Source organism: Triturus cristatus, chromosome 7, assembly GCF_964204655.1.
Source record: "Triturus cristatus chromosome 7, aTriCri1.1, whole genome shotgun sequence".
NCBI lineage: Eukaryota > Metazoa > Chordata > Amphibia > Caudata > Salamandridae > Triturus > Triturus cristatus.
Window position 1 is genome coordinate 1,183,416,481 of NC_140590.1, and position 27,935 is coordinate 1,183,444,415.

The following is a 27,935-nucleotide window of genomic DNA, read 5'->3' on the forward strand; positions in this document are numbered from 1 at the left end:
GCCGACACCGAGGTAGGAGACTACAATGAGGCCTTAGGGGCCGAAGAGAGTAGCTCCGGTGACGAGCCAGGCCTACCCGTACAGACTGTGGATATCCCAGTGAGCCAGTCTATGGACCCGGTCGAGGGATCGCCGTCGGGCCTTACCCAAGACCTATCCCGCAGTTCTTCGGCCCCGCCTTCTGGCCCGGCCTCGGACATTCAGCGGCATCCATTACTACCCAAAAAGGCTTGTTTCCCTTCTTCGAAACCGAAACCGAAAGCCGCATTGGTTCTCCAGAAACCGAAACCGAAAGTAACGCTGGTCGGATCGAGGCCCACCACACCTTCGACGCCAGCAAAACCCGTCGGCGCCGACCGCACCAAACGAGATTTCGGTGCCGAGCTTGCAGCAGCCGACGTGGGCGCCGACACACGGAAAAAGAGCTTCGGTGCCACCAAACCTCCTCGGCTACCGGCCCAAAAAGGTCAAACTGCCTGCTGCGTCGCACCCCGCTTCGACAGCAACACCAAAGGCACATTCATCAAAGACGTCGACGGCCGTTGCCACCCCTCGACTCGATGACTCGCCGGCACCGAAGAAGTCCACGCCCGCCTCTACGGAAACGGCCGGCACGAAGGACTCGATGGCACTCCAAGTGCGGACCGTTACTGCACAACGCACCAAACACAAAGCAGTCCTCCAGGACACGTCAGGCGCCGAGCCGATAAAAAGCTCCATCGGCCTCTTCGGCACCGACCAATATCACTTTTGGCCTGCCGCCATCCACGGCCCCAAAACTGTTCCAGATCAGAACACGGGTCACCCACACCACGTTCACGCCTGCCGAACGCTCTCCTGCGGAGTCGTCTCCGTCACATGTCATCGACGCCGACACCGGCAAGATGGTGCTCCACAAAAGGAGAATAACTTCAGAGTCAGCTTTGGACTCCTACCGGATCCCGCTTAAGAAAAAGCTGCCGGTGACTTCGGAACCAGTTCTTTCCGAACCTCTCCACTCCTTTTACCAGGATCCACAGTCCTTCTCTCCCACACACTCCGACACTGACGTTTTGGAGGACTACATGGGTGACCACGTCCCCTACCCCGGAGAGATGGACCCTGAAGGCCAACAGGACCCCGACCAAGCTTGGGATGACCCTGTAGACTCGGGTGCACCTATGGATACACAGGACCCGCAACTCTATGGAGCGAAAACATCTCCCACAGTGGACACTGCCGCATTCAACGTCCTAATTGAACGTGCTGCGGCCAATCATGGGGTGCAACTCCACTCTGACACCGTGGAGGACGACTTTCTCATGGACACTTTCGCATCCTCAGAAAGGAATATAAAAACTCTACCCATGTTAAAAGGTGTCCTCAAACCAGCAAAGGACATCTTCAAAGAACCCACCAGGGCAAGAGTAATAAACCCCAGAATCGACAAAAAATACAGGTGGGCGCCTGGGGACCCTACCTACATTAGAGGCCAGTTACCTCTAGATTCCATTGTAGTTGCGAATGCTCGCAAACGGGCACACTCGCAAACAACAGGTGATGCTCCTCCCCCGGACAAAGAGTCCAAGGTGCTAGAGACCTCCGGCAAACGGGTTGCGGCCCAGGCAGCTAATATATGGCGCATTGCCAATACTCAGGCGCTCCTCGCCCGCTACGATCGAGCACACTACGACACACTAGAAAAATTACTCCAACATCTCCCTGACCAATTCAAAGAAGGTGCGGGGATCCTCATCAGGGAGGGACAACTCCTCACAAACGCATCCATTAAGTGTGCACTGGATGCCGCAGATACAGCTGCCAGAGCCATAAACACTAGCGTCATGTTGCGACGACACGCCTGGTTGCGAATCTCCGGATTCAAACCTGAGGTGCAAAATAATATCCTCAACCAGCCTGTCAACCCCGACTACTTATTCGGGCCGGAGGTTGACACCACCCTAGAGAAAATAAAAAAGGACACGGACACTGCTAAGTCCATGGGGGCTCTTCAAACGCAGTCCTTTCGGAGCGGCTCCTTTTGTCGCCCCGGAAATAGAGGAGCAGGTAGAGGACAGGGGTCACAGCAAACCTACAACAAAGGCAACACACAAAGCACCTACGATAAAAACACCCGGGGTGGCTATCGTGGCTCAAGCACAAAGGGCAGAGGACGCGGTTACGGCAACACCAGGTCCTCCCCCAAGAACAAACAGTGACGCCCTCTCCCTTCCTCCCGACCACCTAACACCTGTCGGGGGAAGGCTACAAAGGTTCCTGTCCACGTGGACCTCCATCACCACGGACAGGTGGGTCAAAGACATTATCAAATACGGTTACTGCCTAGAATTAAGCTCAACTCCACCCACAATACCTCCAAAACACCGTCCTATGTCCTCAGAGCACTTAACGCTCTTACAGCAGGAGGTGCTAAGCATGCTACTAAAAGGCGCAATAGAGGTCGTACCCGTCCACGAGCAGGGTACGGGGGTGTACTCCCTGTACTTTTTAATACCAAAAAAAGACGGGTCACTCAGACCTATATTAGACCCGAGACCCCTGAACCGCTACATTCTCTCCGAGCATTTTCACATGCTCACTTTACAGCAAGTCCTCCCGCTGCTCAAACAGGGAGACTTCCTGGCCACACTGGACCTCAAGGATGCGTATTTCCACATACCCATTCACCCCTCACACAAAAAATACCTCAGGTTCACTGTTCAGGGGCAGCACTACCAATTCAAAGTCCTTCCCTTCGGCGTGACAACAGCACCCAGGGTTTTCACAAAGTGCCTAGCTACTGTGGCGGCACATCTACGGAGGCAGCACGTACACGTCTACCCTTACCTGGACGACTGGCTCGTTCAAGCAAAGTCGGCCCAGCAATGTGCCAGCCACATGTCCCGCACCATTCACCTCCTTCACAGTCTGGGATTCTCACTAAATTACCCAAAATCCCATCTCCAGCCCGCACATGTACAACAGTACCTAGGTGCGACTATAGACACTCTGGCGGCCACAGCTCAGCCAAATTTTGTGAGGATCAACAGCATGCAAATGCTGATTTCCAAGTTCAAACCCCAACACTCCCTTCCTGCGCGAGTGTTCATGCAGTTGATAGGCATGATGGCCTCCTGCATTTTCATAGTCCCACACGCGAGACTACATATGCGCCCGCTTCAGGAGTGCTTAGCACGTCAGTGGAATCAGGCTCAAGGACAGCTGAAAGACCTAGTGTTGGTGAGCGGTCGGGCATACAACTCTCTGCATTGGTGGAATCCACGAAACCTTTGCAAGGGCCGACCGTTCCAAGAGCCTGTTCCACAGATAATACTGACAGCGGACGCGTCTCTCCAGGGATGGGGAGCTCATGTACTCCACTACACAGTGCAGGGACTATGGACAACACAACAAAAGATGCACATCAACCTTCTAGAACTGATGGCAATCTTCCTAGCTATGAAAGCATTCAAAGTACACTTGTGCAACAAAGTCGTGTTGATCCGGACGGACAACATGACCGCCATGTACTACATACAGAAGCAGGGAGGAACACACTCTCCACAGTTGTCTCATCTGGCTCAGAGCATGTGGAAGTGGGCCATTCAGAGGAACATGTTCCTCATGGCAGAACACCTCCCCGGCAAGGACAACCAGATGGCGGATCTGCTCAGCAGACACAGCCACCAGATGCACGAGTGGGAGTTACACCCATCAGTACTCCAACCATACTTCCAGCAGTGGGGTCATCCAGAGATAGACCTATTCGCCACAAGCGAAAACGCAAAATGCCAAAGCTTTGCCGCCAGGTTCCCACATCCGCAGTCGCAGGGCAATGCGATATGGATGAACTGGTCCGGCAGATTTGCGTACGCTTTTCCCCCAGCACCACTGATACCGCTGGTGGCACGCAAACTCAGACAACACTCACTGACACTCGTCCTGGTTGCTCCAACGTGGGCACGCCAGCCGTGGTACAACACCTTTCTCGAACTTTCCGTGGTGCCGCATCAAAGGCTGCGGATCAAACCCGCGCATTTAACGCAGAACCAGGGAGAGATTCAGCACCCAGATCCGCAACAGCTGAACCTGGCGATCTGGCTCCTGAAGTCCTAGAGTTTGGCTACCTGAACCTGCCACCTGACTGTATGGACATCATTAAGGAGGCCAGGAGACCCACTACCAGAGCTTGCTATGCGGCCAAATGGAAAAGGTTCATCATTTATTGTACTAATAATGACATTAACCCGCTAGACGCATCCATACAAAACATAATTTGTTACCTCTTACACCTATACCGATGCAATCTGGCGTACACCTCTATACGTGTCCATTTGACCGCAATATCAGCCTATCTGCAGACTAGGCAGCACCTCTCTCTATTCAGAGTGCCTGCCATCAAAGCATTCTTGGAGGGACTCAAACGAGTCATTCCACCAAGCCACCCACCAGCTCCAATGTGGAACCTCAACTTGGTCCTCACACGCCTGATGGGTCCACCCTTTGAACCTCTACACTCATGCGAGCTTCAATTTCTTACCTGGAAAGTAGCTTTCCTAGTAGCGATCACCTCTTTAAGAAGAGTTAGTGAACTCCAGGCACTAACCGTTCAGGTTACAGGTTCACGCCAACAGGGTCGTACTGCGTACCAACCCCAAATTCATGCCCAAGGTGTTATCGCAATTCCACATGAATCAGACTATTGAACTGCCTGTTTTCTTTCAAAACCCATAAACTGTCGCAGAAAGAGCACTCCATACACTAGACGTGAAGAGAGCCCTCATGTATTATATCGACAGGACTAAGATCTTTAGGAAGACAAAACAACTTTTCGTTGCCTTTGCGCCACACCACAAAGGTAACGCTATCTCCAAAGCAGGTATAGCCAGATGGATCGTTAAATGTATTCAAATTTGCTATCAAAAGGCTAAACGCACATTAACGATTCCCCCACGAGCCCACTCAACACGTAAGTTAGGGGCCTCCATGGCTTTCCTAGGAAACATTCTCCTGCATGATATATGTAGAGCAGCCACCTGGTCCACTACACATACATTTACCAAACACTATTGTGTAGATGTGCAATCAAAACAGCAGGCAGCTGTAGGACAGGCTGTTCTCAAAACTCTTTTTCAGACCGCTGCAGCTGGCACTGGTAGCCGCCGCTAATAGAGGGCACTGCTATGTATTCTATGCACAGATATGAATTCAGCAGCCCACATGCCTCGAACTGAATATGCTACTTACCAGTATGCATCTGTTCTTGGCATGTAGGGCTGCTGACATTCATATCGCCCTCCCTCCTCCCCGGCACCTGTAGCAGCTGCAGCTCTCAGAATTACTGTAAGCATGGTCCTCACTTTCTGTATCTACTCCATCACTGCCACAATGGCGAAAAACAATCTGAGGATGGAGAGGATGCCCATGCGCACTGTAGTCCAGGGGAGGAGTCACCTATCCCAGGATACTTCGAAGACTCTTCCAGGACAACAACGTGCAAACATCCAGACCCAACACTAGGCGGCGATCTATGCACAGATATGAATGTCAGCAGCCCTACATGCCAAGAACAGATGCATACTGGTAAGTAGCATATTCATTACTTATCTTCGGTAACGATATATCTGTAAGAAACATTAGTTAGATTCCTTACCTTAGAATATCCCCAGGTGTCAGGCTGGATCCAGAAAGATCTTTCGTCAGCAGTACCCTTGCGCGTCAGTAGGCTTCGTCTGCGGCTCCGCGTCCGTCAGCGTCGTGATCGCTGGGATGACGTCGGAGTACTTAGACTCCGCACTTGCGCGCTGACGTCAGTTCTGTACATAGCTTTCCGCGCCAGGAACGCAGAGCCATGTAAGAAACAGACACTGGTGCCATGAAACTAGGGTCCTGAAGGGGATGGCCTTAACCCTAAATATCGGTTCGCAGAACGGTGCTGATGGGTGGGGCGGTAAGGAATCGAACTAATTTTTCTTACAGATATATCGTTACCAAAGGTAAGTAACTTGTGCATCTGAAAGAAACACGTTAGTTAGATTCCTTACCTTAGATTAGATACCCAGTAGCCCCACCCAATCCCACCCCCCGTTCGATTTAGTTACTGTGGTGATTTTTAAACATTATTTTGGTATTTTAAAAGTTGACACTTAGAAACTTTTTCTAATGAAATCACCAATGTTATCCTATGGAAGAAAATTCACTTAGCAGGTAAGTGGGGCTATTGTTACTTTTTTCTAGCTCAGTGTTGGATCCTGGATCCAGCACTAGTGTACCACCTGTAAGCAGTTGAGAGAATGCGTTTAGGTTATACAGGCGATTTTTAACGAATATTTGTCATTTTGCAAAATCGAGACACACTTTTTAAGCAAAAACCAGGCAATGTTATCCTATGGAAGGAAATTCAAGTTGTAGGTAAAGTATGTTCGTTACTTTTGTAATCCAGTGCTGGGCTCCTAGGCTCAGTACTGGGACATCTATCTAAAACAGGTAAGTAATTACGTTTTCACAGTTGGTACAACTTTTAAAGAATATTTGTAGTTTGCAAAAATCGACACTTAGAAAAAATTTCACAGAAAAACAGTCAATGGTTTCCTATGGGAGAAAATTGAGTTAGCTGTAAGCACGGTCGTAAGTACTTTTCAGGGTCAGTGCTAGGCACCAAGATCCTGCACTGGGATCTCTTAATAGCAGGTGAGTGTGAGAAAGTGGCTCTGTATATACTGTTCCCTAATAGGTACAGGGTGTACAGAGTCCACAGTCCCCCAGAGGCTGATAGAGGTCAAAGTTAGGTATGACCTTACTCTCAAAAGTGGTAGCTTGGTCGAGCAGTAAGGCAGTACCAGAGGACAGTGTAAAGCATTTATTGTACACTCAGTCAGCAAATGGTTTCACACACTCAATAACTGAACTCTAGGCCAATGGTTTATATATATGAAATATATGCTAGTTTTATTTTCAGAACCACAAAGGGGGTAAAAATATACTTTCTCAGAATGAGAGGTTGAATATAAATACTTTTGTCTTAAGCAATAAATTTGTGTAAACAGTCACAGTTGGTTGCAATAAACAATCCTATTTCCTAAACATAACAATGCATTGAGCTCAATGGTAAATTCAGGTTATTTGTAATAAATTACTTTTCAGATTACTTTTGGAATTCCAGGTCTGGCTCCTAGATCCAGCCTTGGGTCAGTATTCAGAATCAAGTGATGAAAGTCGACTTAACGGTAATGATTTTTAAATAATATTTAGCTATTTCAAAAGTTAGCACTTAGAAAATATTTCAAAGAAAACATTCAATGGATCTCTATGGCAAGAAATTCAAATTGCAGGTAGAGTACTTTATCGTTACTTTAGTAATCCAGGACTGGGTACCTAGACCCAGGACTGGGGTCCTTATCAAAAACAGGTAAGTAATTTCGTTTGCAGAAATGGTACGATTTTAAAAGAATATTTCAAATTTGCAAAAATAGACCCTTGGAAGAAATTTCACAGAAAAGCAGACAATGGTTTCCTATGGGAGAAAAATGAGTTACAGGTAAGTATAGTTGTGAACACTTTTCAGGGTCAGGGCTGGGCACCAAGATCCAGCACTGTGAGTTCACCTAGGAGCAGGTGAGTAAATTCTTTTTTGTCACTTTGCTGATTTTTGGTGAATATTTGCAGTTTTGAAAAGTTCACACTTAGAAGATTTTTGAAGAAAAAGCCAGTCAATGTTACCCTATGAGGAAAATGAAGTTAGCGGTTTAAGGGTAAGTACTCGACTGGCAGAGTTGAAATTCCGGGCATGGACTCAGGGGTCCCCCAGTGTCAGGTAGGTACAGTTGGTTCACCCTCAGCGGTTTCAGGACGGCCGGGTGCAGAGAGAGTTAGGCCTCATGTTATCCTATGAGGGGTAGGAGGGGCCTTGGTTGGTGGCTGCTGTCTGGCACGCCACGCGGCTGTGGGAGCTGGGCTCCTGGTCACTTACTCAGGGCAAGTGGGGAAGTAGGTTAGTGTAGAGAGTGCACTGCCAGGGCCACTCGGGCGGCTGGGTGCAGGGTGCTTTTGAGCCTTCGGGCGCTCAATGGGAATGTTCCGGTTTGGGAAAAGGCTGCAGGCTCGGGGACGAGGATGTTTCAGGTGCCACTACCACTTCGAGAGGTAAGTTGGGTAGTTGTAGGTTAGGTGGGTACCCCGGGATTGGGCACAGGGGGCCGCAGGGCGCCGGGGTGCCTTTTGACGTCAGGAATCTTACCCTCTGGTTGATCGCGGTTGGGGTGGCACTCGGATCTGAGGCTGCAGGCTTCTTCCGGGATGTCGAGGGGGGTCCTTGGGTGCCGGACTCGGGGTCACAGTCGCTGTGGGGTCCTTCCTCAGGGTCTTTGTCCACTCCGGCACTGGCCAGGCTTGGCTGGTGCAGAGTGTGTTGGGTCCGCGGTTCCGGGCTGCTGCCAGGGGTTAAAAATAGGTTTCTTGAGTAGAGCCTCTACTCATGGGAGTCCCAGGGGCTTAGAGCCAAAAGGTAGCCAGGTCCTCCGGGGTTGGTGAGGTTGCTGGCCACGAGAGATGCCGCGCTGGTGCAGGTTCGAGAGTCGACAGGCCGGTAGGGCTGGGGCCAAAGCAGTTGGTGTCTTCTTCTCTTTTTAGCAGCTGCAGGGCAGGTCCTTGTTCTTCTTGCTCTTCTTGTAGTTTTCTATCTGGAATCTGAGGAAGGAAGGTTCAGGGTGCCCCTAAATACTAGATTTAGGGGCGTTACAGGTAGGTGAAGGCCAGGGACCAATGGGTCCTTGTCCTGGGGTTGGTACACCCCCTATCCTGCCTCTCTCCTGTGGGAGGGGGGCAGTAGCCTAATCCTGATAGGGTAGGGCCTCCCATCTTCAAGATGGCGAGAGCCCGGAGATGTGCTTCACCTCGCGTCCCCCACCTGAGTGGTGGGGTGGGCAGGCTGGCACATCCCCTGTCCTTGTATGGGGTTTCCGGCCAAGCTTCCCGCCAGAGTGTGCATTGTTGCAGGCCCGGGAGAGCAGGGGCTCTCCCACCCAGGGGTCCAGCAACGTGTCTGCTGTGTGGCAGCCTGGGCAGCCTCAGAGCAGACGTGGATTGTAAGTTAGCTGTGAGGGGGCATCTCTAAGATGCCCTCTGGGGTGCTTAGTACATTAAATCCTACACTGGCATCAGTGTGGGTTCAATGTGCTGAGAAGTTTGATACCAAACTTCCCAGGCTTCAGTGTTGCCAATATGGTGCTGTGGAGCTCGTGTTTGACAAGCTCTCAGCACCATGTACTCTTAAATGACAGCACTGCACTTACAGTGCCCAGGAATGGACCCGGGTACTGTAGGGGCACAGGGCTCCTGCTCCTGTGCCCACACCATAGGCGTAATGCACCCAGCTAGAGGGGTGGCTGACATATGCCTTGGCAGTGTAGGTGATGGGCATGGTACACAGTGATGTGTGCCATGTCGACTCTTTGTTTTGTCCTGCACCCAGACACTCAGCCTGCAAGGGCAGTGTGTGTGTGTAAGGGTACAGGGCCTCTGAGGGTGGCACAATGAGTGCTGCAGCCCTTAGAGACCTTCCCTGGCCACAAGGCCCTGGGTACCTAGGGTACCATTTACTAGGGGCTGACATGTGGCTAGGGTTTGCCAATTTGGAGTTTGTGTGGTTTAAGGAAGGAACATAGGCCCTGGGCACCTGATTGGCAGGAACCCAGGGTACACTCAATCGAAGTACATTCAGCAATTTAGCAAAAAGTGGGGGCATACCATGCAAGAAAGATGGCACTTTCTCACAGTGAGTATTTCTGTTTTCGTTACTCGGTTGATTTTAGTTGAATATTTTAAAGTTTAGAAACCCGACAGTTAAAAGAGATTTCAAGAGAAACCAGTCCGTTACCCTATGGAAAGAAAGTCAGTTATCGGCTTTTGGGTAAGTACTCGACTGGCAGAGTTAAGGTTCTGACTAGCAGGCCACACGGCTGTGAGAGCTGGGCTCCTGGTCACTTACTCAGGGCAAGTGGGGAAGTAGATAGGTTTAGAGGTTGCACTGCCAGGGCGGCTGGGTCGAGGGTGCTTTTGAGCCTTTGGGCACTCAAATGATTTCAATGGGAAATCTCTGGTTTAGAAAGACTGCAAGCTCGGGGACTAAGATTCTTCAGGTCCCACCACCACTTTGAGAGGTAAGTTGGGTAGTTGGAGGATAGGTAGGTACCCCGGGATTGGGCACAGGGGGCCATGGGGAGCCGGGGTCACAGTCACCGTGGGGTCGTCCTCGTGGTCTTTGTTCACTCCGGCACTGGCTAGGCTTGGCTGGTGCAGAGTGTGCTGGGTTCGCGGTTCCGGGCTGCTGCCAGGGATTAGAGGTAGGTTTTGAGTAGAGCCTCTACTCATGGGAGTCCCAGGGTCGTAGAGCCAAAAGGTAGCCACGTCCTCCGGGGTTTGTGAGGTTGCTGGCCAGAAGAGATGCCGGGTTGGAGCAGGAGCAGGTTTGAGGGTCGACAGGCCAGTAGGGCTGGGGCCAAAGCAGTTGGTGTCTTCCTCTTCTTAGCAGCTGCAGGGCAGGTCTTCTTTCTTCTTGCTCTTCTTTGTATTTTGGAATCTGTAATCTGGGGAAGGCAGGTTCAGGGTGCCCCTAAATACTAGATTTAGGGGCGTTACAGGTAGGTGAAGGGCAAGGACCAATGGGTCCCTGTCCTGGGGTGGGTACACCCCCTATCCTGCCGCTCTCGGGGGGGGGGGGGGGGGGTAGTAGCCTAGTCCTGATAGGGTAGGGCTTCCCATCTTCAAGATGGTGAGAGCCCGGAGATGTGCTTCACCTCGCCTCTCCCACCTGAGGGGTGGGGTTGGCAGGCTGGCGCATCCCCTGTCCTTATTTGGGGTTTCCGGCCAAGCTTCCCGCCAGAGTGGGGGGTTGCAGTGGCCTGGGGAAGCTCACAGAGGCGGCATACCTTTGAAGCTTCCCCCTGCCCATCCTGGGGGGAGGAGATTTAGCACCTCGCCCAGGATGTGCATTGGTGAAGGCCCAGGAGAGCAGGGGCTCTCCCACCCAGGGGTCCAGCCACATGTCTGCTGTGTGGCAGCCTAGGCAGCCTCAGAGCAGACGTGGATTGTAGGTTAGGTTTAAGGGGGCATCTCTAAGATGCCCTCTGGGGTGCTTGGTACATTAAATCCCACACTGGCATCAGTGTGGGTTCGATGTGCTGAGAAGTTTGATACCAAACTTCTCGGTCTTCAGTGTTGCCATTATGGCGCTGTGGAGTTCGTGTTTGACGAGCTCTCAGTACCATGTACTCTTAAATGGCAGCACTGCACTTACAGTGCTCAGGAATGGACCTGGGTACTGTAGGGGCACAGGGCTCGTGGAGAACGTGAAAAGGGGGCACGGTGGATAATTCCTTACCCCCTTGCCTTTGTCACGGGGTCCCAGATGGACCCCCAAGGGCCAAAATTTCCTTTTACTTTTTTTGCGAAAAATCGCGGAGTACGCGTAGCGTGTGCATACGGTAGAAACGGAAAAATTCCGCGAACTGCGTAACATGGGCGCGCGGTGCGCGAAGCGCACCTTGCGCGTACGGTACACGCACGGTGAAAAACCTTAAAAAAAAAAAAATACATAACTTAGCATTTAAAAAAACGTACAAATTCACTGAAAAAACCATAGGTTTCACACACGTTATAGTTAGGAATTAGCATTTAAAAAACCTTGGAAATTCACTTAAAAAACCATAGGTTTCACACATGTTATAGTTAGCTGGACATTTCACTCGTGAAAAACCATTGAAATTCCCCCGTTATAGTTAGTGCAGGCAACTATAACTCACGCGACCGCAATCCTCTGCTGATGACGTCAGATATTACATCACTGATGACATATGTGTTTTTCTGAAAAAAAAATATTTGTAATATATGTATAGCTCAATTAATGGAAGAAGACATGGGTAAATAAGTGTCTAAATACATTGATGTAATATCTGACGTCATCAGCAGAGGATTACGGTCGCGTGATTTATAGTTGCCTGCACTAACTATAACGGGGGAATTTCATTGGTTTTTTACGAGTGAAATGTCCAGATAACTATAACGTGTGAAACCTATGGTTTTTTAAGTGAATATATATGTATATATATATGTATATATTACCTACTGGCGGTCGCCAGTAGGTAGTTCTAGTTAGGACCCTGTTTCCATAGGAAATCCGCAACATTCTATTTGGAATAACTTTGGCGCCGGTCGACGAATCCTCGCGAAATTTTCAAAATAGGTGGGGCGCTACGCTCCGCTCCTACCCTGAAAGTCTTGGGGGGGATTCGTCAAGCTGGGGCTGAGAAAAAAGGGGGGGTCCCAAAACGCGTTTTTCCCATGCATTTTTCCATAGGACCTTTAGACACAGCTACAGCCCGAACGGCTGAACAGTTACTTGATCGCGCGAGTTATAGTTGCCTGCACTAACTATAACGGGGGAATTTCATTGGTTTTTTATCAGTAAAATGTCCAGCTAACTATAACATGTGTGCAACCTATGGTTTTTTCAGTGAATTTGCAAGGTTTTTTAAATGCTAATTCCTAACTACAACGTGTGTGAAACCTATGGTTTTTTCAGTTAATACATATATATATATATCTCTATCATAGGTTTTACACATGTTATAGTTAGGTGGATATTTCACTCGTAAAAAACCAATGAAATTCCCCCGTTAGTTAGTTCAGATAACTATAACTCGCGCGCCCGAAATCCTCTGCTCATGACGTCACATATTACATCCTTCATGACATGATCAGTGGCATCACTGATGACATCATCCTTGTGATAGAGTGGCGGTCACGCGAGTTAGTTATCTGAACTAACTATAACGGGGGAATTTCATTGGTTTTTTACGAGTGAAATATCCACCTAACTATAACATGTGAAACCTATGGTTTTCTAAGTGAATTTGCAAGGTTTTTTAAGTGCTAATAACTAACTATAATGTGTGTGAAACCTATGGTTTTTTCAGTGAATTTGTACGGTTTTTTAAATGCTAAGTTATGTATGTATTTTTTTATATATTAATTTTTCAATAAACTACGTATAAACATTTATTTTAATGGTTTTTCACAGTGCGCGCACCCCCGCGATTTAAAAAAAAAAAATTAAAAGGTTTTTTTCTGCCTTCAGGGACCCCCTGACAAAGGCTAGGGGGTAAGGAACTCTCTACCCTGCCCCCTTTTCACTTTCGCCACCTTCCTTTATCACTCTCGCACTGAAAACAAACAAAATGGCGGCCGACACTTCCTGATTTCGACCGATTCGAACGTTGACTGACATCTAACAACCAATCAGAATTACGCTTCCGCACGTTAGGGTGCGCGCACGGTGCGCGGCTATAGATATTTATGTACTTTAACTGCAATTTTCTCAGGAACTACTGAACAGATTGACTCCATATATGCAAAAGGCACATCCCTGACCTGAGGACTACCCCTCTGCCAAATTTCAAGTAATTCTGTTCAGCCGTTCGGGCTGTACCTTCGACTAAAGGTTCTATGGGAAAATGCATGGGGAAAACGCGTTTTGGGACCCCCCTTTTTTCTCGGCCCCGCTTGACGAATCCCCCCGAGACTTTCAGGGTAGGAGCTGAGCGGAGCGCCCCATTAGTTTTGAAAATTTCGCGAAGATTCGTCAACCGGCGCCGAAGTTATTCAAAATAGAATTTTGAGATTTCCTATGGAAACACGGTCCTAACTATGACTATCTACTGGCGACCGACAGTAGATAATATATATATAGAGCTAGATAGATGGATATAAAAAATCCAGTTGGCCGCACACTGCTCGTCACACCAGCATGTTGCCCCAAGGAACTCTGGTCGATGTAGTGGCGACGGCGAGTACGCCTATGCCACAGTGTTGAAAAAAAGTATGTGTCGCATTAGCCATCCCTGGACACGTGTTTCGAGGTAGTTGCCTCTCGTCAGCAGGGAGTAGGTAAGTGTAAGGGGGTGCAGCGTGGACTGCCAATAACGTAAAAACCGGTAAAGTACCTCTCATGGCGCGCAGGTGCTGGTCCAGAGCTCGTCAGCCCAAATGGCTCAAGGGAGCCTTTATATAAGAAATCCAGTTGGCCGCACACTGCTCGTCACACCAGTATGTTGCCCCAAGTAACTCTGGTCGATGTAGTGGCGACGGCGAGTACGCCTATGCCACAGTGTTGAAAAGAAGTATGTGTCGCATTAGCCATCCCTGGACACGTGTTTAGATATATACACTTATGTTAGCAGGTACTGGTGAATGTTGTTGCTTACACTAATGACTATATCTATGCTTGCTACGATATATAGTATCGTTGACTTGTTTCTTAGAAATGGGACGTTTGCTTTCTGCTCCATCATCTTCCATATTTCACAGGTTACTAAGCAATATATTAGCACTACCCACTGTCCACTATAGTGCTTACCACCTAATACGTGTGCATATATATGGATAAGCTTCCATTATCCATATGGGGCACTGCTTGCTATTCTGATTCAGGCATGTGAATCTATGAAATATACCCCAATACAGGATAAGAAATAAGTTACTTACCTGTAACTGCAGTTATCCAGTATTGATATATTTCATAGATTCCCATGCACCCACCCTCCTCCCCAGAGAGGCTTCCTCTATACTACGGTACTTACCACACTTGTACTATAAAATCTGAGGTACTCTGCCTCTCTTGGGAAGGTTCTAGAGGGTGCTGGTGTCTTGATTGGTTATGTGATTCAGTTTGGTCCTTTTTACAAAAAGAGACTAATGGGCTATATAATGCATGTTTGCATCTATGGGCCTATGGATTTTCATTATTTACTGCTATGTTATTTGTACTGTGGGACTTGCACTACGATGACGGGGAATGATTCAGGCATGTGAATCTATGAAAGATACCAATACTGGATAACTGCAGCTACAGGTAAGTAACTTATTTCTCTTAAGAGCAACACACACACACTGCCTAGATGACATTTTTAAAGAGACTGTGTGTGAGGATCGTCACACCTAGAGTAGACAAAAAATAAGCTGGCACCTACAGACCCAATCTACACCTAGGGTCAAGTTCCCATAGACTCTCTAGTGGTCTCCAACGCTCGCAAAAGAGCAACTTCTCAAACCACAGGAGATGCCCCTCCTCCTGATAAAGAATCTAAACTTATAGATGCCTCTGGCAAAAGAATAGCTACACAGGCAGCCAATAATTGGCGTATTGCCAACACACAGGCTCTTTTAGCGCTTTATTACAGGGCTCATTGCGACAAGCTAGAAAAATTGCTCCAATTCTTGCCAGATGAACATAAAAATAAAGCTAATCATTTTAATTCAGGAAGGAAAGCTCATTTCTGATACATCCAATAGATGTGCTTTAGATGCAGGTGATACTGCAGCTTGCGCAGTTAACACTAACCATCTTTTAAGAAGACACGCCTGGCTCAGAATTTCAAGGTTGAAACCGGAATTCCAAGCTTCCACTTCAAAGTTACCCTTTGATAAGGAACAACTCTTCGGACCTGTAGTAGATGAGATTTTAGAAAAATGAACACAGGTTGCAAAATCCATGGGGGCTTTGCAGTCCCCTTCCAATCGGGGCTCCTTTTGCCACTCCTTTTACAGAGGGGGCTCAAAGAATATATCCTCAGACACTACTTCTGCCTCCTACAGAGGCAACAATCAGTCACCCTCTTCAAGTGGTTATTTTATAGGAGGATTTCGAGGCAATAACAGCAAGGGAAGAGGTAAAGGTAACACAACACGTACTTCCCCTGCAGCCAACAAACAGTGACTTGCCTGATCCACCCCTGATCATTCTACACCTGTTTGGGACGTCTTTCTCAATTTCTGCCCGTCTGGAATGCAATCACTTCAGACAGTTGGTTCTAAAAATTATCCAATCTGGTTATTGCCTTTAGCTTACCGACAATCCCCCCAAACATTTCTCCAAAATCACACAAAAGGTCACCAGAGCATTAGAACCTACTCAAACAAGAAATTCTCTCTATTGCAGAAAGGAGCTATAGAGCCAGTCCCGTTACAGTATCAATAGACCGGAGTGTACTCCCTATACTTCCTCATACTGAAAAAGGATGGCTCTCTCAGGCCTATACTAGACCTCGTAGACCTAAATCTGTATATCCAATCAGATCATTTTCACATAGTGGCACCCCAACAAGTACTCCCACTCTTTCAGCAAGGCGACTTTCTGTCTACTTTAGACTTAAAGGACGCATACTTAAATATTCTAGTACATCCTGCTCATCGCAAATATCTCAGGTTTGTGGTAGCGGGACATTACCTGTTCAAAATGCTTCCATTCAGCGTCACCACTGCTCCCAGAGTATTCACCAAATGCCATAGGAGTTTCTTTACGTAGCTCTGCATTTTAGCACGGGAAGTAGTTACGGAACAATCTGACGTCAGCAGAGGGCTTAAATGGACTCTGACAATGTCAAATCCGGTGTATGGCGTCATACGGAGTTGCTTGGTGCACTTTACCGATGCACAGAGTTACTGCTGTAAACTAAATTTCGGATGCAGTCTGGCAGTTGGGGATAATTCTAAGGTAAGGAATCTGAAGCTAGATCTAGTCTCTACCAGATAAGGCGTTAGCTAAGGTAATTAAGTAGCTTAATCTATTTGGTGGCCCCCTGACACCAGGAACTCAATCGTCTGCTTGAAGGACAAAGAAGAGCCGAATAGTTAAGAACGGTGGACCAGCATCTACTTTGCCGCAAAACCCTACCTGACTGCTGCTGTCCCGATTATCACTGGAACTGATTGATACAGAAGCAGAACAGCTTCCTCAAACTCTTGGAGGTTTCCCCAGCACTACCTCAACCCCGCAGCATCTCCCTTGGAGTGGACGAGCCACTTCCCTGCACCAGAAGTTTCAGGGTGCAGCTGCCTGGTACATCGTTCTGTCGTCCCCCGTGCTTACCAAGGAAGTAGCATCCCAGCAAAAGATCTTTGTGCTCCAGGAGGTCAGATCCATCTCCTTGCCAAGTTTGTAGAAGCCAGGAGCTGCCAGCACCAGTCCTCATGTTAACGGAGCCAGATGCTAGCACCAAGGTTTGTGTTAAATCAGAACCCCACTGCTGCCCAAATGTACCTGCACCTCAAGGTACTCTGAAAGGCCAGCTCCACACCAATAATTGCACTACTGTTTCTTTATCCTCACCTGCAGGTACACCAAGAACCATGAGAGCCTCTAACTCACCAGACGAAACACCTCTGTACTAGAGCTTCTTGGCCTGGGCACACGTAAACCATCGGTGGCTCTGTGGTCCTGAGACTCTTCAATAGCATAGCCTCCCATGGGTTCCGCTGGAGTGGTCCCCTAGCCCCCACATGCAGCTTTTTCTTGCAGGTTATTTGCTCCGTTGACTTTAGTGTGTAGTCTTCAAGGCTACCACTGCTTAAAGCACCTCTGTACCTTAACACCCCAGGGCAGGTGAACTTGAACTGTTAGTGAGTTTTTCGTACTTGCCCCCACTCACCTTAAGTCCAGAAGAACAGTTCAGTAAGTCGTCTTTAGGTGTACCGATGCAGCAAATGTTTTCCCCATAGGATAACATTACCGCAGTCTGCTTATGCCTCACATCTGACAGCTCTCATTTTCTAATGTTTTTACTGTCAAATTTCATAACGTTTAAAGTGCGTACCTGATTTCGATGATCTTGGGGTCTAAAATTGTATAAAAGTGTTCTTTTTCTGAGTTCTAGAGTTTCTTCTTGAGTGACTCATTTATTGACTGTGTAAAACAAATGCTTAACACAACCCTCTGATAAGCCTAAACTGCTCACCCGTACTACCACAAAAGAGCATTTGAGATGATCAATTTAAGCCCTGTAAGACAATAAGGGTCGTCTAGACTTTGTACATAGTGTACTTCACTATGGTCCACTACATAAAAAGCCAGTTTTCTACAATTAGCACGCAGAAGGGTTTCACGTTAGTACGTCAGATTATATCCATGTTGAATTTTTTTTTTTTTTTAAAGTGATTGTTCAACAAAAAAAAAGTAGAAACATTCATGCCTTCTCCCACCCTAACAATAGTGCCAAGGGTGATCTAAGAGGTAAGCTAGTTGTCCCATGGGACCCTATAGTTTACCTTGGTTATTATACATAGACATTATACTTTATTAAATCAAACACAAGAAAAGGTTTTGCACAGCACATATCCTGAACTCCTATTTCAAGGTGCTCTTATATGTAATCATGAAGAAAAAAGAGGTAAAGTGAAATAAGATAGTTGCCTAGGATCACACAATTTGGTCAAGTGGGGAAGCTGGACTTGATCCCAGGTCTTTTGGTTTCACATTGTGCAATCCTATTTCATTCCAGTTAAGTAATGATGTTACTTCCTTTTTACACTTGACTCTCCCAAGATCGTGATAGCAAGCAGAGAAGTCTTACCCCCAAGGTGTGGTAGAGGGATAGTGAATAAGATACAGCACAACACAGTATTGTCAAATCTGACTCTTCAAGGGCTTAATCTAGAGGGCAGTATGGAAGGAAACGTTCAAAATAACCCAATTTCTCACTAACCACACCATGTACATGCTCTATTTCCCGTACTCCCACCTTATCCTCACCTTTCGCCACCCACCCTCCACAAAGTCCCATTCCTACCCAGCTGGCATCAATGTGTCCTCCGGCACACCCCAATCCATTCTTTGTGGCCCCTGGGAAAATTTGAGTACCTATGATCTAGCACATAAATGCTACAAAATTATTTAGGCATGTTATTTTTCCTGCGGCTTTTTAATGTGTGAATGCCTGCAAAGGTAGAAGCATTGCAGAGCTAGTTGTTGCAGTGATGCAGGTTCTTAAGTGTTGTGCTTAATTTCAATTCTTTTTAACCCTTTGAGCAGACATTCTTATAATGGTTTATTGATGCCCGTAGGTCTCCCACACCGAAGAGCAAACATAAAAATAAAGAGAAGAAGCGACGAAGGTAAGCTGTGCTTTCGGCACCATTTTCAACTGATTTCAGTAAACATTCTTGCTTTTCCACAGTGTGAATCTCTTCAAGATTTACATTGTGTGAATTTAGAGGTTCAGTCCGGAATTGTGTTGTTTCTAAAGTATTTCAGGTATATTCCATTGGTGGACTTGTGGTGACTCAATATGACGTTGATGGTTTATCCACAATTTCCCAATACATGACCACCATCTAAGATTATTTTCCAATGGTGGATTCAAGAGCTGCTCAAAGGTTTTCACTTAAAAATGTGTTTGTTTGGAAAAGAAGAGAATGATGAAGATAGACCTAAAGATTGGATCATGACATCAATGTCTGGTTTTTAGGTCTCGCCTAGCTATTGCGTAGCAATCGCTATGCGAGACTCTAGTAAGGAGCTCCCAAAAGTGCTCCCAAAAGTGGATTGCATGGCGAGCACGCGCACAATCGCCTGCATCGTGCCGCCATGCAATCCACTTTTGGGAAGCGCTTCAGCCCACTGCACAAGCACGCGCGCTGCTGCGCGCGCATCCCTTGCGTGCTTTAGCGCGCCATCACGATCACTTTCGCTTTCACAGCGATCGTGATCGCGATGACTGAAATGGCTGCCACTCTCGCTACCGAATCTCCCCTTCCTGGTCTGCTGAGTCCGTTCTGCTACCACAGTGTGCTACTCTGTATTGGGCTCCTTTTTCTTCATTTACAAAGGCAAGTAAACGTAATATTTCACGGTAACTTGGATGCATGTGTGCTTCCTTTTGTGTGAGGTGATGCCACTGCTTTTGTTTTAAACCTCATCCATTCCCCTTCTCAAAGAGCTCACCCTACCATCACAGTTGTCTGTGATGTAGACCGCATATTATTATTGTGTGCTTAGTGATGATGCTTGGGGTAATGTGCACCTCCGGGAGCAGTATCAAATATAATAACATACATCTCGGTATTGGACCATATTACATGGTTTGCATTACGGTATTTGAGCCTGCATTAGAAATGATTGCTCGAGTGTACAGAGCCAGAATGGCTCCGTGTGTGCATATGGTTATCCTGGCGTTGAAAAGGGTGATCAGCTACACAGCATTGGTCGTTGCTACTGGATTTAACAGTACTAAATAAATGCATTGTTTGTGGTGCAGCTCTGGCCATCAAAACACCCAGAGGGACTGCTAATCAACCCAGTGCAGTTGAACCTTTTACTACACAGTGCAGAAGACCGCAAGGTTTATTTTCGCCTTATGGTTCTTGGCTAGCCTAACGTTCCTCTTTACTTCAAGGCTTTTGCATGTGTGCAGCTGTCCGCTAGCCCACCTGGTGTGCTTGTTGATTTGCTCTGCTCTCGTCCGATTCCCTCTCTGCTACAGTGTGGTGGGGCGGCGCTTTGTTGCCAAGGATTCCTTCTTACTCTTTCCTCACCTCTCCACTGTCGTCCTCTTTCCCATCTACAGTTTTTTCTTCCCTCTTTCTCTTCTACATCTCTTATGTATCCTTCTCCTGACCCCCTCTTCACTCCTGCTCTCCTCGCCCCCCTCTCTTCTCTATCACTCCCCCATGTTCTGCTCTTCCTCATGCCCACCCTCAACTACACCCAAACTATATATCTCTATCTATCCTTCTTTCTCCTAACTCTCTGTGATCCCCCCCTCCCTATCTGCTCCCCTTCTCTCTACTACTGCCTCTCCTCCTGCCCATTTCTCCTCTGCGCTCACTCCCTTCCCCTACTGTCTCTCCCTACACGTCCTCTCCTCTGCTTTAGCACCCCTGCACCATGTGTTACCTCTATTATCCCTCCCTCTTTCTTCTCTTCCCTCTCACGCCTGCATCTCTCCCTGTCTCACATTTCCCTCTCCCTCTCGCACCTTCCTCACTGTCTCTTTCCCTATCTCACCACTACCTCAGTCTCTCATCCTCCCTCTCCCACCCCTACCTAACTCTCTCACTTCACATTCTTTCCTTCCTGCTACCACTCGATGCCTCCTCCTTCCTTCACCTCTGTCCTCTCAGCGCTTCTATCCTATATCCCTGGGAGCTACCATCCCCTTTCCCACATTCCTCTCCCTTCACCCCCTCTCTTTCTGTGCCCATTTTCCTTTGTCCCTCTTCCCTTTCTCCTCCGCCACAGCCCCCTGGCCTCTGTCGTTCTTCCTCCCTCTGTCTCTCTTCCTCCCTCGGTGCTCCCTGTGCCCACCTCCCCTTCCCCTCGCTAAATTCGGACTTCACTGCTCCTGGACAGCAGCTTCCTAGCTTTGAACACAGTCTGGGGTCCTGGGAGAGAGGTTCTGCGGTCGGGGGTAAAGTACCGTAAGTCTTGAATATTTTATTCTTTCTAGTAATGGTAAAGATGGAGAAAGGCAGGAGGGAGCGCTAGCTCTAACGACACAGGTACCTGTTTTAGGCTTCTGCTCCAGAGACTAGATTTCCAGACTTAACAACATCAAGGGGTAATTGGCTAACAATGTAAAACAAGCATTGGCATAGCCAATAGGTCTCGCTTTTGGGACCTTATAAGTATTTAGTTATGCCGCACAATATCCTTGGTGCAACATCAACTGTTGCATGGCTAAACACTTACAAGGTTCCAAATGCGAGACCTATTGGCTATGCCAATGCTTGTTCTTCTGGTCTTTGACTGATTGGGGACTGGGTCCCTTACCCAGATTTAAATTTTTTATGATTTTTCATTTGCAGTAGATAGCTATAGTCTGTTAACAGCTCGTAAGGTAAAAAACTCACCAAACGAGCAAGGCGACAGGCTTCTTCCTCAAGGACGCAATACTGATAAGGCAGGAGCAGGCATTAACCTTAAACCTACACAGCGGGGCCCTGGGAAATTAGTGCAGCCTGTCTTCTTGCAGTGAGCACAAGATGCACCTCCCAATGCCTCCTGATGATTTCCTAATTAGTTACCTCTTTTTTTCTGGCCAAAAACACTATTCTACTAGGCACATGGGTCTCTTCTGAAGGAATTGTAGTTTGAAAGCTTTCGTTAATGCTGCTTTTCATCACCTCGTGTTTTGAGGCGGGCTATTGTATTGATGCCCAACTCAGTGGTATTTAGATTGGGTGGTGTAGTCTGACATATATTTGGGAGTGGGACGGGTTCAAGGTTCTTTAGGTTCGAGGCATGTGGGCTGCTGAATTCATATCTGTGCATAGATCGCCGCCTAGTGTTGGGTCCGGATGTTTGCACGTTGTTGTCCTGGAAGAGTCTTCGAAGTATCCTGGGATAGGTGACTCCTCCCCTGGACTACAGTGCGCATGGGCATCCTCTCCATCCTCAGATTGTTTTTTTCCGCCATTGGGTTCGGATGTGCTTATCTTGACTCAAGTTAGGAAAAACTTTTTCCAGGCCAAAAGGCCTCTAGTTCGCGTTGGTACTGTTCCCGATCGGTATCGATAGTATCTTTGTTAGTTTACTAACTTCCAGAACCACCTTTTTCGCATCTTACCCGACCATCGACCCGACATCGACGATGGAATCGAGGACACCATTCAAGCGGTGCCCTGTATGCAATGCGAAATATCCACACATCGACGTCCATCCGGTGTGCAACAAATGCCTTTCACCGGATCACGACGAATCTACATGTATGGCCTGTGCCAGATTTCGATCCAAGAAGACTCTCCGGAATCGACGAGCGGCGAGACTCGAGGTGCAGCAAGCGGCACCGGCCCCGGCCGACATCTTCAGCGCCGAGACCGAAGATGTCGAAGAAGTGGAGAACCTACCCTCCAGTCCCGCTTCTGAACATGACTCCGGATCGGAAGACGTAGACGAAACACTCTTTCGCAGAGATGAAGACGACACCGAGGTAGGAGACTACAATGAGGCCTTAGGGGCCGAAGAGAGTAGCTCCGATGACTAGCAAGGCCTACCCGTTCGGACTGAGGAAATCCCAGTGCAACAGTCTATGGCTCCGGTCGAGGGATCGCCTTCGGGCCTTACCCAAGACCTATCCCGCAGTTCTTCAGCCCCGGCCTCGGACATTCAGCGGCAGCCATTAATGCCCAAGCCGGCTGGTTTCCCTTCTTCGAAACCAAAAGCTGTATTGGTTCAACTGAAACCGAAAGTGTCGCTGGTCGGATCGAGGCCCTCCACACCTTCGACGCCAGCAAAACCCGTCGGCACCGAGCACAACAAACGAGACTTCGGTGCCGAGCTTGAAGCGGCTGACGTCGGAGTCGACATACGGAAAAAGACCTTCGGTGCCACCAAACCTACTCGGCTCCCGGCACCGACGCAATCGGCTCCGACCCCAAAGGTCAAACTGCCTGCCGCGTCTCCCACCGCTTCGACGGCACCACCAAAGCCACACATCGAAGACTTCGACGGCCATTCCCGCCCCTCGACTCGATGACTCACCGGCGCCGAAAAAGTCCACGCCCGCCTCCACAGAACCGGTCGGCGCAAAGGAATCGAGGGCGCTCCAGGTGCCACCCGTTGCTGCGCAACGCACCAAAAACACAACTGTCCTCCAGGACACGTCGGGCTCCGAGCCAATAAAAGCTCCAACAGCCTCTTCGGCACCAGCCAACATTACTTTTGGCCTGCCACCATCCACGGCCCCGAAACTGTTCCAAATCAGGACACTGGTCACCCACACCACGATCACGCCTGCCGAACGCTCTGCGGAGACGTCTCCATCGCATCTCATAGACGCCGACACCGGCAGGATGATGATCCACAAAAGGAGAACAACTTCTGAGCCAGCTTTGGACTCCTTCCGGATCCCACTTAAGAGAAAGCTGCCAGTGGCTTCGGAACCAGTTCTTTACGAACCTTTCCATTCACCCTACCAGGATCCACAATCCTTCTCTCCCACACACTCCGACACGGATGCGTTGGAGGACTACATGGGTGACCAAGTCCCCTACCCCGGAGGGATGGACCCTGATGGCCAACAGGACCCTGATCAAGCTTGGGATGACCATGTAGACCCAGGTGCACCTATGGATGCACAGGACCCGCAACTCTATGGAGCAAAAACATCTCCCACAGAGGACACTGCCGCGTTCAACGCTCTAATTGAACGTGCTGTGGCCAATCATGGGGTGCAACTTCACTCTGACACCATCGAGGACGACTTTCTCATGGATACTTTCGCATCCTCAGAAAGGAATATAAAGACTCTGCCCATGTTAAAGGGGGTCCTCAAACCAGCAAAGGACATCTTCAAGGAACCCACCAGGGGAAGAGTGATAAACCCCAGGATCGACAAGAAATACAGATCAGCGCCTGGGGACCCTACTTACATTAGAGGCCAATTACCTCTGGATTCCATTGTCGTTGCGAATGCTCGCAAGAGGTGTGAGAAAGTGCCATCTTTCTTGCATGGTATGCCCCCACTTTTTGCTAAATTGCTGAATGTACTTCGATTGAGTGTACCCTGGGTTCCTGCCAATCAGGTGCCCAGGGCCTATGTTCCTTCCTTAAACCACACAAACTCCAAATTGGCAAACCCTAGCCACATGTCAGCCCCTAGTAAATGGTACCCTAGGTACCCAGGGCCTTGTGGCCAGGGAAGGCCTCTAAGGGCTGCAGCACTCATTGTGCCACCCTCAGAGGCCCTGTACCCTTACACACACACACACTGCCCTTGCAGGCTGAGTGTCTGGGTGCAGGACAAAACAAAGAGTCGACATGGCACACATCACTGTGTACCATGCCCATCACCTACACTGCCAAGGCATATGTCAGCCACCCCTCTAGCTGGGTGCATTACGCCTATGGTGTGGGCACAGGAGCAGGAGCCCTGTGCCCCTACAGTACCCGGGTCCATTCCTGGGCACTGTAAGTGCAGTGCTGTCATTTAAGAGTACATGGTGCTGAGAGCTTGTCAAACACGAGCTCCACAGCACCATATTGGCAACACTGAAGCCTGGGAAGTTTGGTATCAAACTTCTCAGCACATTGAACCCACACTGATGCCAGTGTAGGATTTAATGTACTAAGCACCCCAGAGGGCATCTTAGAAGATGCCCCCTTACAGCTAACTTGCAATCCACGTCTGCTCTGAGGCTGCCCAGGCTGCCACACAGCAGACACGTTGCTGGACCCCTGGGTGGGAGAGCCCCTGCTCTCCCGGGCCTGCAACAATGCACATCCTGGGTGAGGTGAGAAATCTCCTCCCCCAGGATGAGCAAAGGGAAGCTTCAAAGGCATGCCGCCAGTTGGAGTTTCCCCAGGCCACTGCAACCCCCCACTCTGGCGGGAAGCTTGGCCGGAAACCCCATACAAGGACAGGGGATGTGCCAGCCTGCCCACCCCACCCCTCAGGTGGGGGGAGGCGAGGTGAAGCACATCTCCGGGCTCTCGCCATCTTGAAGATGGGAGGCCCTACCCTATCAGGATTAGGCTACTGCCCCCCTCCCACAGGAGAGGCAGGATAGGGGGTGTACCCACCCCAGGACAAGGACCCATTGGTCCCTGGCCTTCACCTACCTGTAACGCCCCTAAATCTAGTATTTAGGGGCCCCCTGAACCTTCCTTCCTTAGATTCCAGATAGAAAAACGACAAGAAGAGCAAGAAGAACAAAGACCTGCCCTGCAGCTGCTAAAGAGAGAAGAAGACACCAACTGCTTTGGCCCCAGCCCTCCTGGCCTGTCGACTCTCGAACCTGCACCAGCGCGGCATCCCACGTGGCCAGCAACCTCACTAACCCCGGAGGACCTGGCTACCTTTTAGCTCTAAGCCCCTGGGACTCCCACGAGTAGAGGCTCTACTCAAGAAACCTACTTGCTATCCCTGGCACCAGCCCGGGACCGCGGACCCAACACACTCTGCACCAGCCAAGCCTGGCCAGTGCCGGAGTGGACAAAGACCCAGAGGACGACCCCACGGCGACTGTGACCCAGAGTCCGGCACCCAAGGACCCCCCTCGACATCCCGGAAGAAGCCTGCAGCCTCAGAACCAAGTGCCACCCCAGCCGCGATCAACCAGAGGGTAAGATTCCCGACGTCAAAAGGCACCCCTGCACCCGGCGCCCTGCGACCCCCTGTGCCCAATCCCGGGGTACCCACCTAACCTACAACTACCCAACTTACCTCTCGAAGTGGTGGTGGCACCTGAAACATCCTCGTCCCCGAGCCTGCAGCCTCTTTCCAAACCGGAACATTCCCATTGATTTCCATTGAGCGCCCTAAGGCTCAAAAGCACCCTGCACCCAGCCGCCCGAGTGGCCCTGGCAGTGCCCTCTCTACACTAACCTACTTCCCCACTTGCCCTGAGTAAGTGACCAGGAGCCCAGCTCCCACAGCCGCGTGGCTTGCCAGACAGCAGCCACCAACCAAGGCCCCCCTATCCCTCATAGGATAACATTGGGCCCAACTCTCTCTGCACCCGGCCGTCCTGAAACCGCTGAGGGTGAACCAACGGTACCTACCTGACACTGGGGGACCCCTGAGTCCATGCCCGGAATTTCAACACTACCAGTCGAGTACTTACCCTTAAACCGCTAACTTCATTTTCCTCATAGGGTAACATTGACTGGCTTTTTCTTCAAAAATCTTCTAAGTGTGAACTTTTCAAAACTGCAAAAATTCACCAAAAAACAGCCAAGTGACAAAAACGAATTTACTCACCTGCTCCTAGGTGAGCTCCCAGTGCTGGATCTTGGTGCCCAGCCCTGACTCTGAAAAGTGTTCACAACTATACTTACCTCTAACTCATTTTTCTCCCATAGGAAACCATTGTCTGCTTTTCTGTGAAATTTCTTCTAAGTGTCTACTTTTGCAAATTTGAAATATTCTTTTAACATCGTACCATTTCTGCAAACGAAATTACTTACCTGCTTTTGATAAGGACCCCAGTCCTGGGTCTAGGCACCCAGTCCTGGATTACTAAAGTAACGATAAAGTACTCTACCTGCAATTTGAATTTCTTGCCATAGAGATCCATTGAATGTTTTCTGTGAAATATTTTCTAAGTGCTAACTTTTGAAATAGCTAAATATTATTTAAAAATCATTACAGTTATTAAGTCGACTTTCATCACTTGATTCTGAATACTGACTCCAGGCTGGTTCTAGGATCCAGACCTGGAATTCCAAAAGTAATCTGAAAAGTAATTTATTACAAATAACCTGAATTTACCATTGAGCTCAATGCATTGTTATGTTTAGGAAATAGGATTGTTTATTGCAACCAACTGTGACTGTTTACACAAATTTATTGCTTAAAACAAAAGTATTTATATTCAACCTCTCATTCTGAGAAAGTATATTTTTACCCCCTTTGTGGTTCTAAAAATAAAACAAGCATATATTTTATATATACAAATCATTGGCCTAGAGTTCAGTTATTGAGTGTGTGAAACCATTTGCTGACTGAGTGTGTACAATAAATGCTTTACACTGTCCTCTGGTACTGCCTTACTGCTCGACCAAGCTACCACTTTTGAGAGTAAGGTCATACCTAACTTTGACCTCTATCAGCCTCTGGGGGACTGTGGACTCTGTACACCCTGTACCTATTAGGGAACAGTATATACAGAGCCACTTTCTCACAAGAGGGCACACTCGCAAACAGGTGATGCTCCTCCCCCGGACAAAGAGTCCAAGGTGCTAGAGACCTCTGGCAAACGGGTTGCCGCCCAGGCAGCTAACATATGGCGCATTGCCAATACTCAAGCGCTCCTCGCTCGCTACGATCGAGCGCACTACGACACATTAGAGCAACTACTCCAACATCTCCCTGACCAATACAAAGAAGGTGCAGAGATCCTCATCAGGGAGGGACAACTGCTCACAAATGCATCCATTAAGTGTGCACTGGATGCCGCGGATACAGCTGCCAGAGCCATAAACACTAGCGTCATGTTGCGACGACACGCCTGGTTGCGAATCTCCGGATTCAAACCGGAGGTACAAAATAACATCCTCAACCAACCTGTCAACCCCGACTACTTATTCGGGCCGGAGGTTGACACCCCCCTAGAGAAAATAAAAAAGGACACGGACACTGCTAAGTCCATGGGGGCTCTTCAAACGCAGTCCTTTCGGAGCGGCTCCT

The 27,935-nt window shown here is 48.7% G+C and overlaps 1 protein-coding gene across 5 annotated transcripts in view; it reads left to right on the plus strand.

Annotated features, from left to right (window-relative positions):
* Positions 1-27,935, plus strand: part of LOC146811408 (uncharacterized) — an 880,866-nt gene that overhangs the window by 405,595 nt on the left and 447,336 nt on the right. For all 5 annotated transcript variants that reach the window (XM_085618520.1, XM_085618519.1, XM_085618522.1 and 2 more), the window contains exon 8: positions 18,871-18,921. In XM_085618520.1, the coding sequence (XP_085474646.1) occupies positions 18,871-18,921 (51 nt within the window). The remainder of the gene's footprint in view (positions 1-18,870; positions 18,922-27,935) is intronic.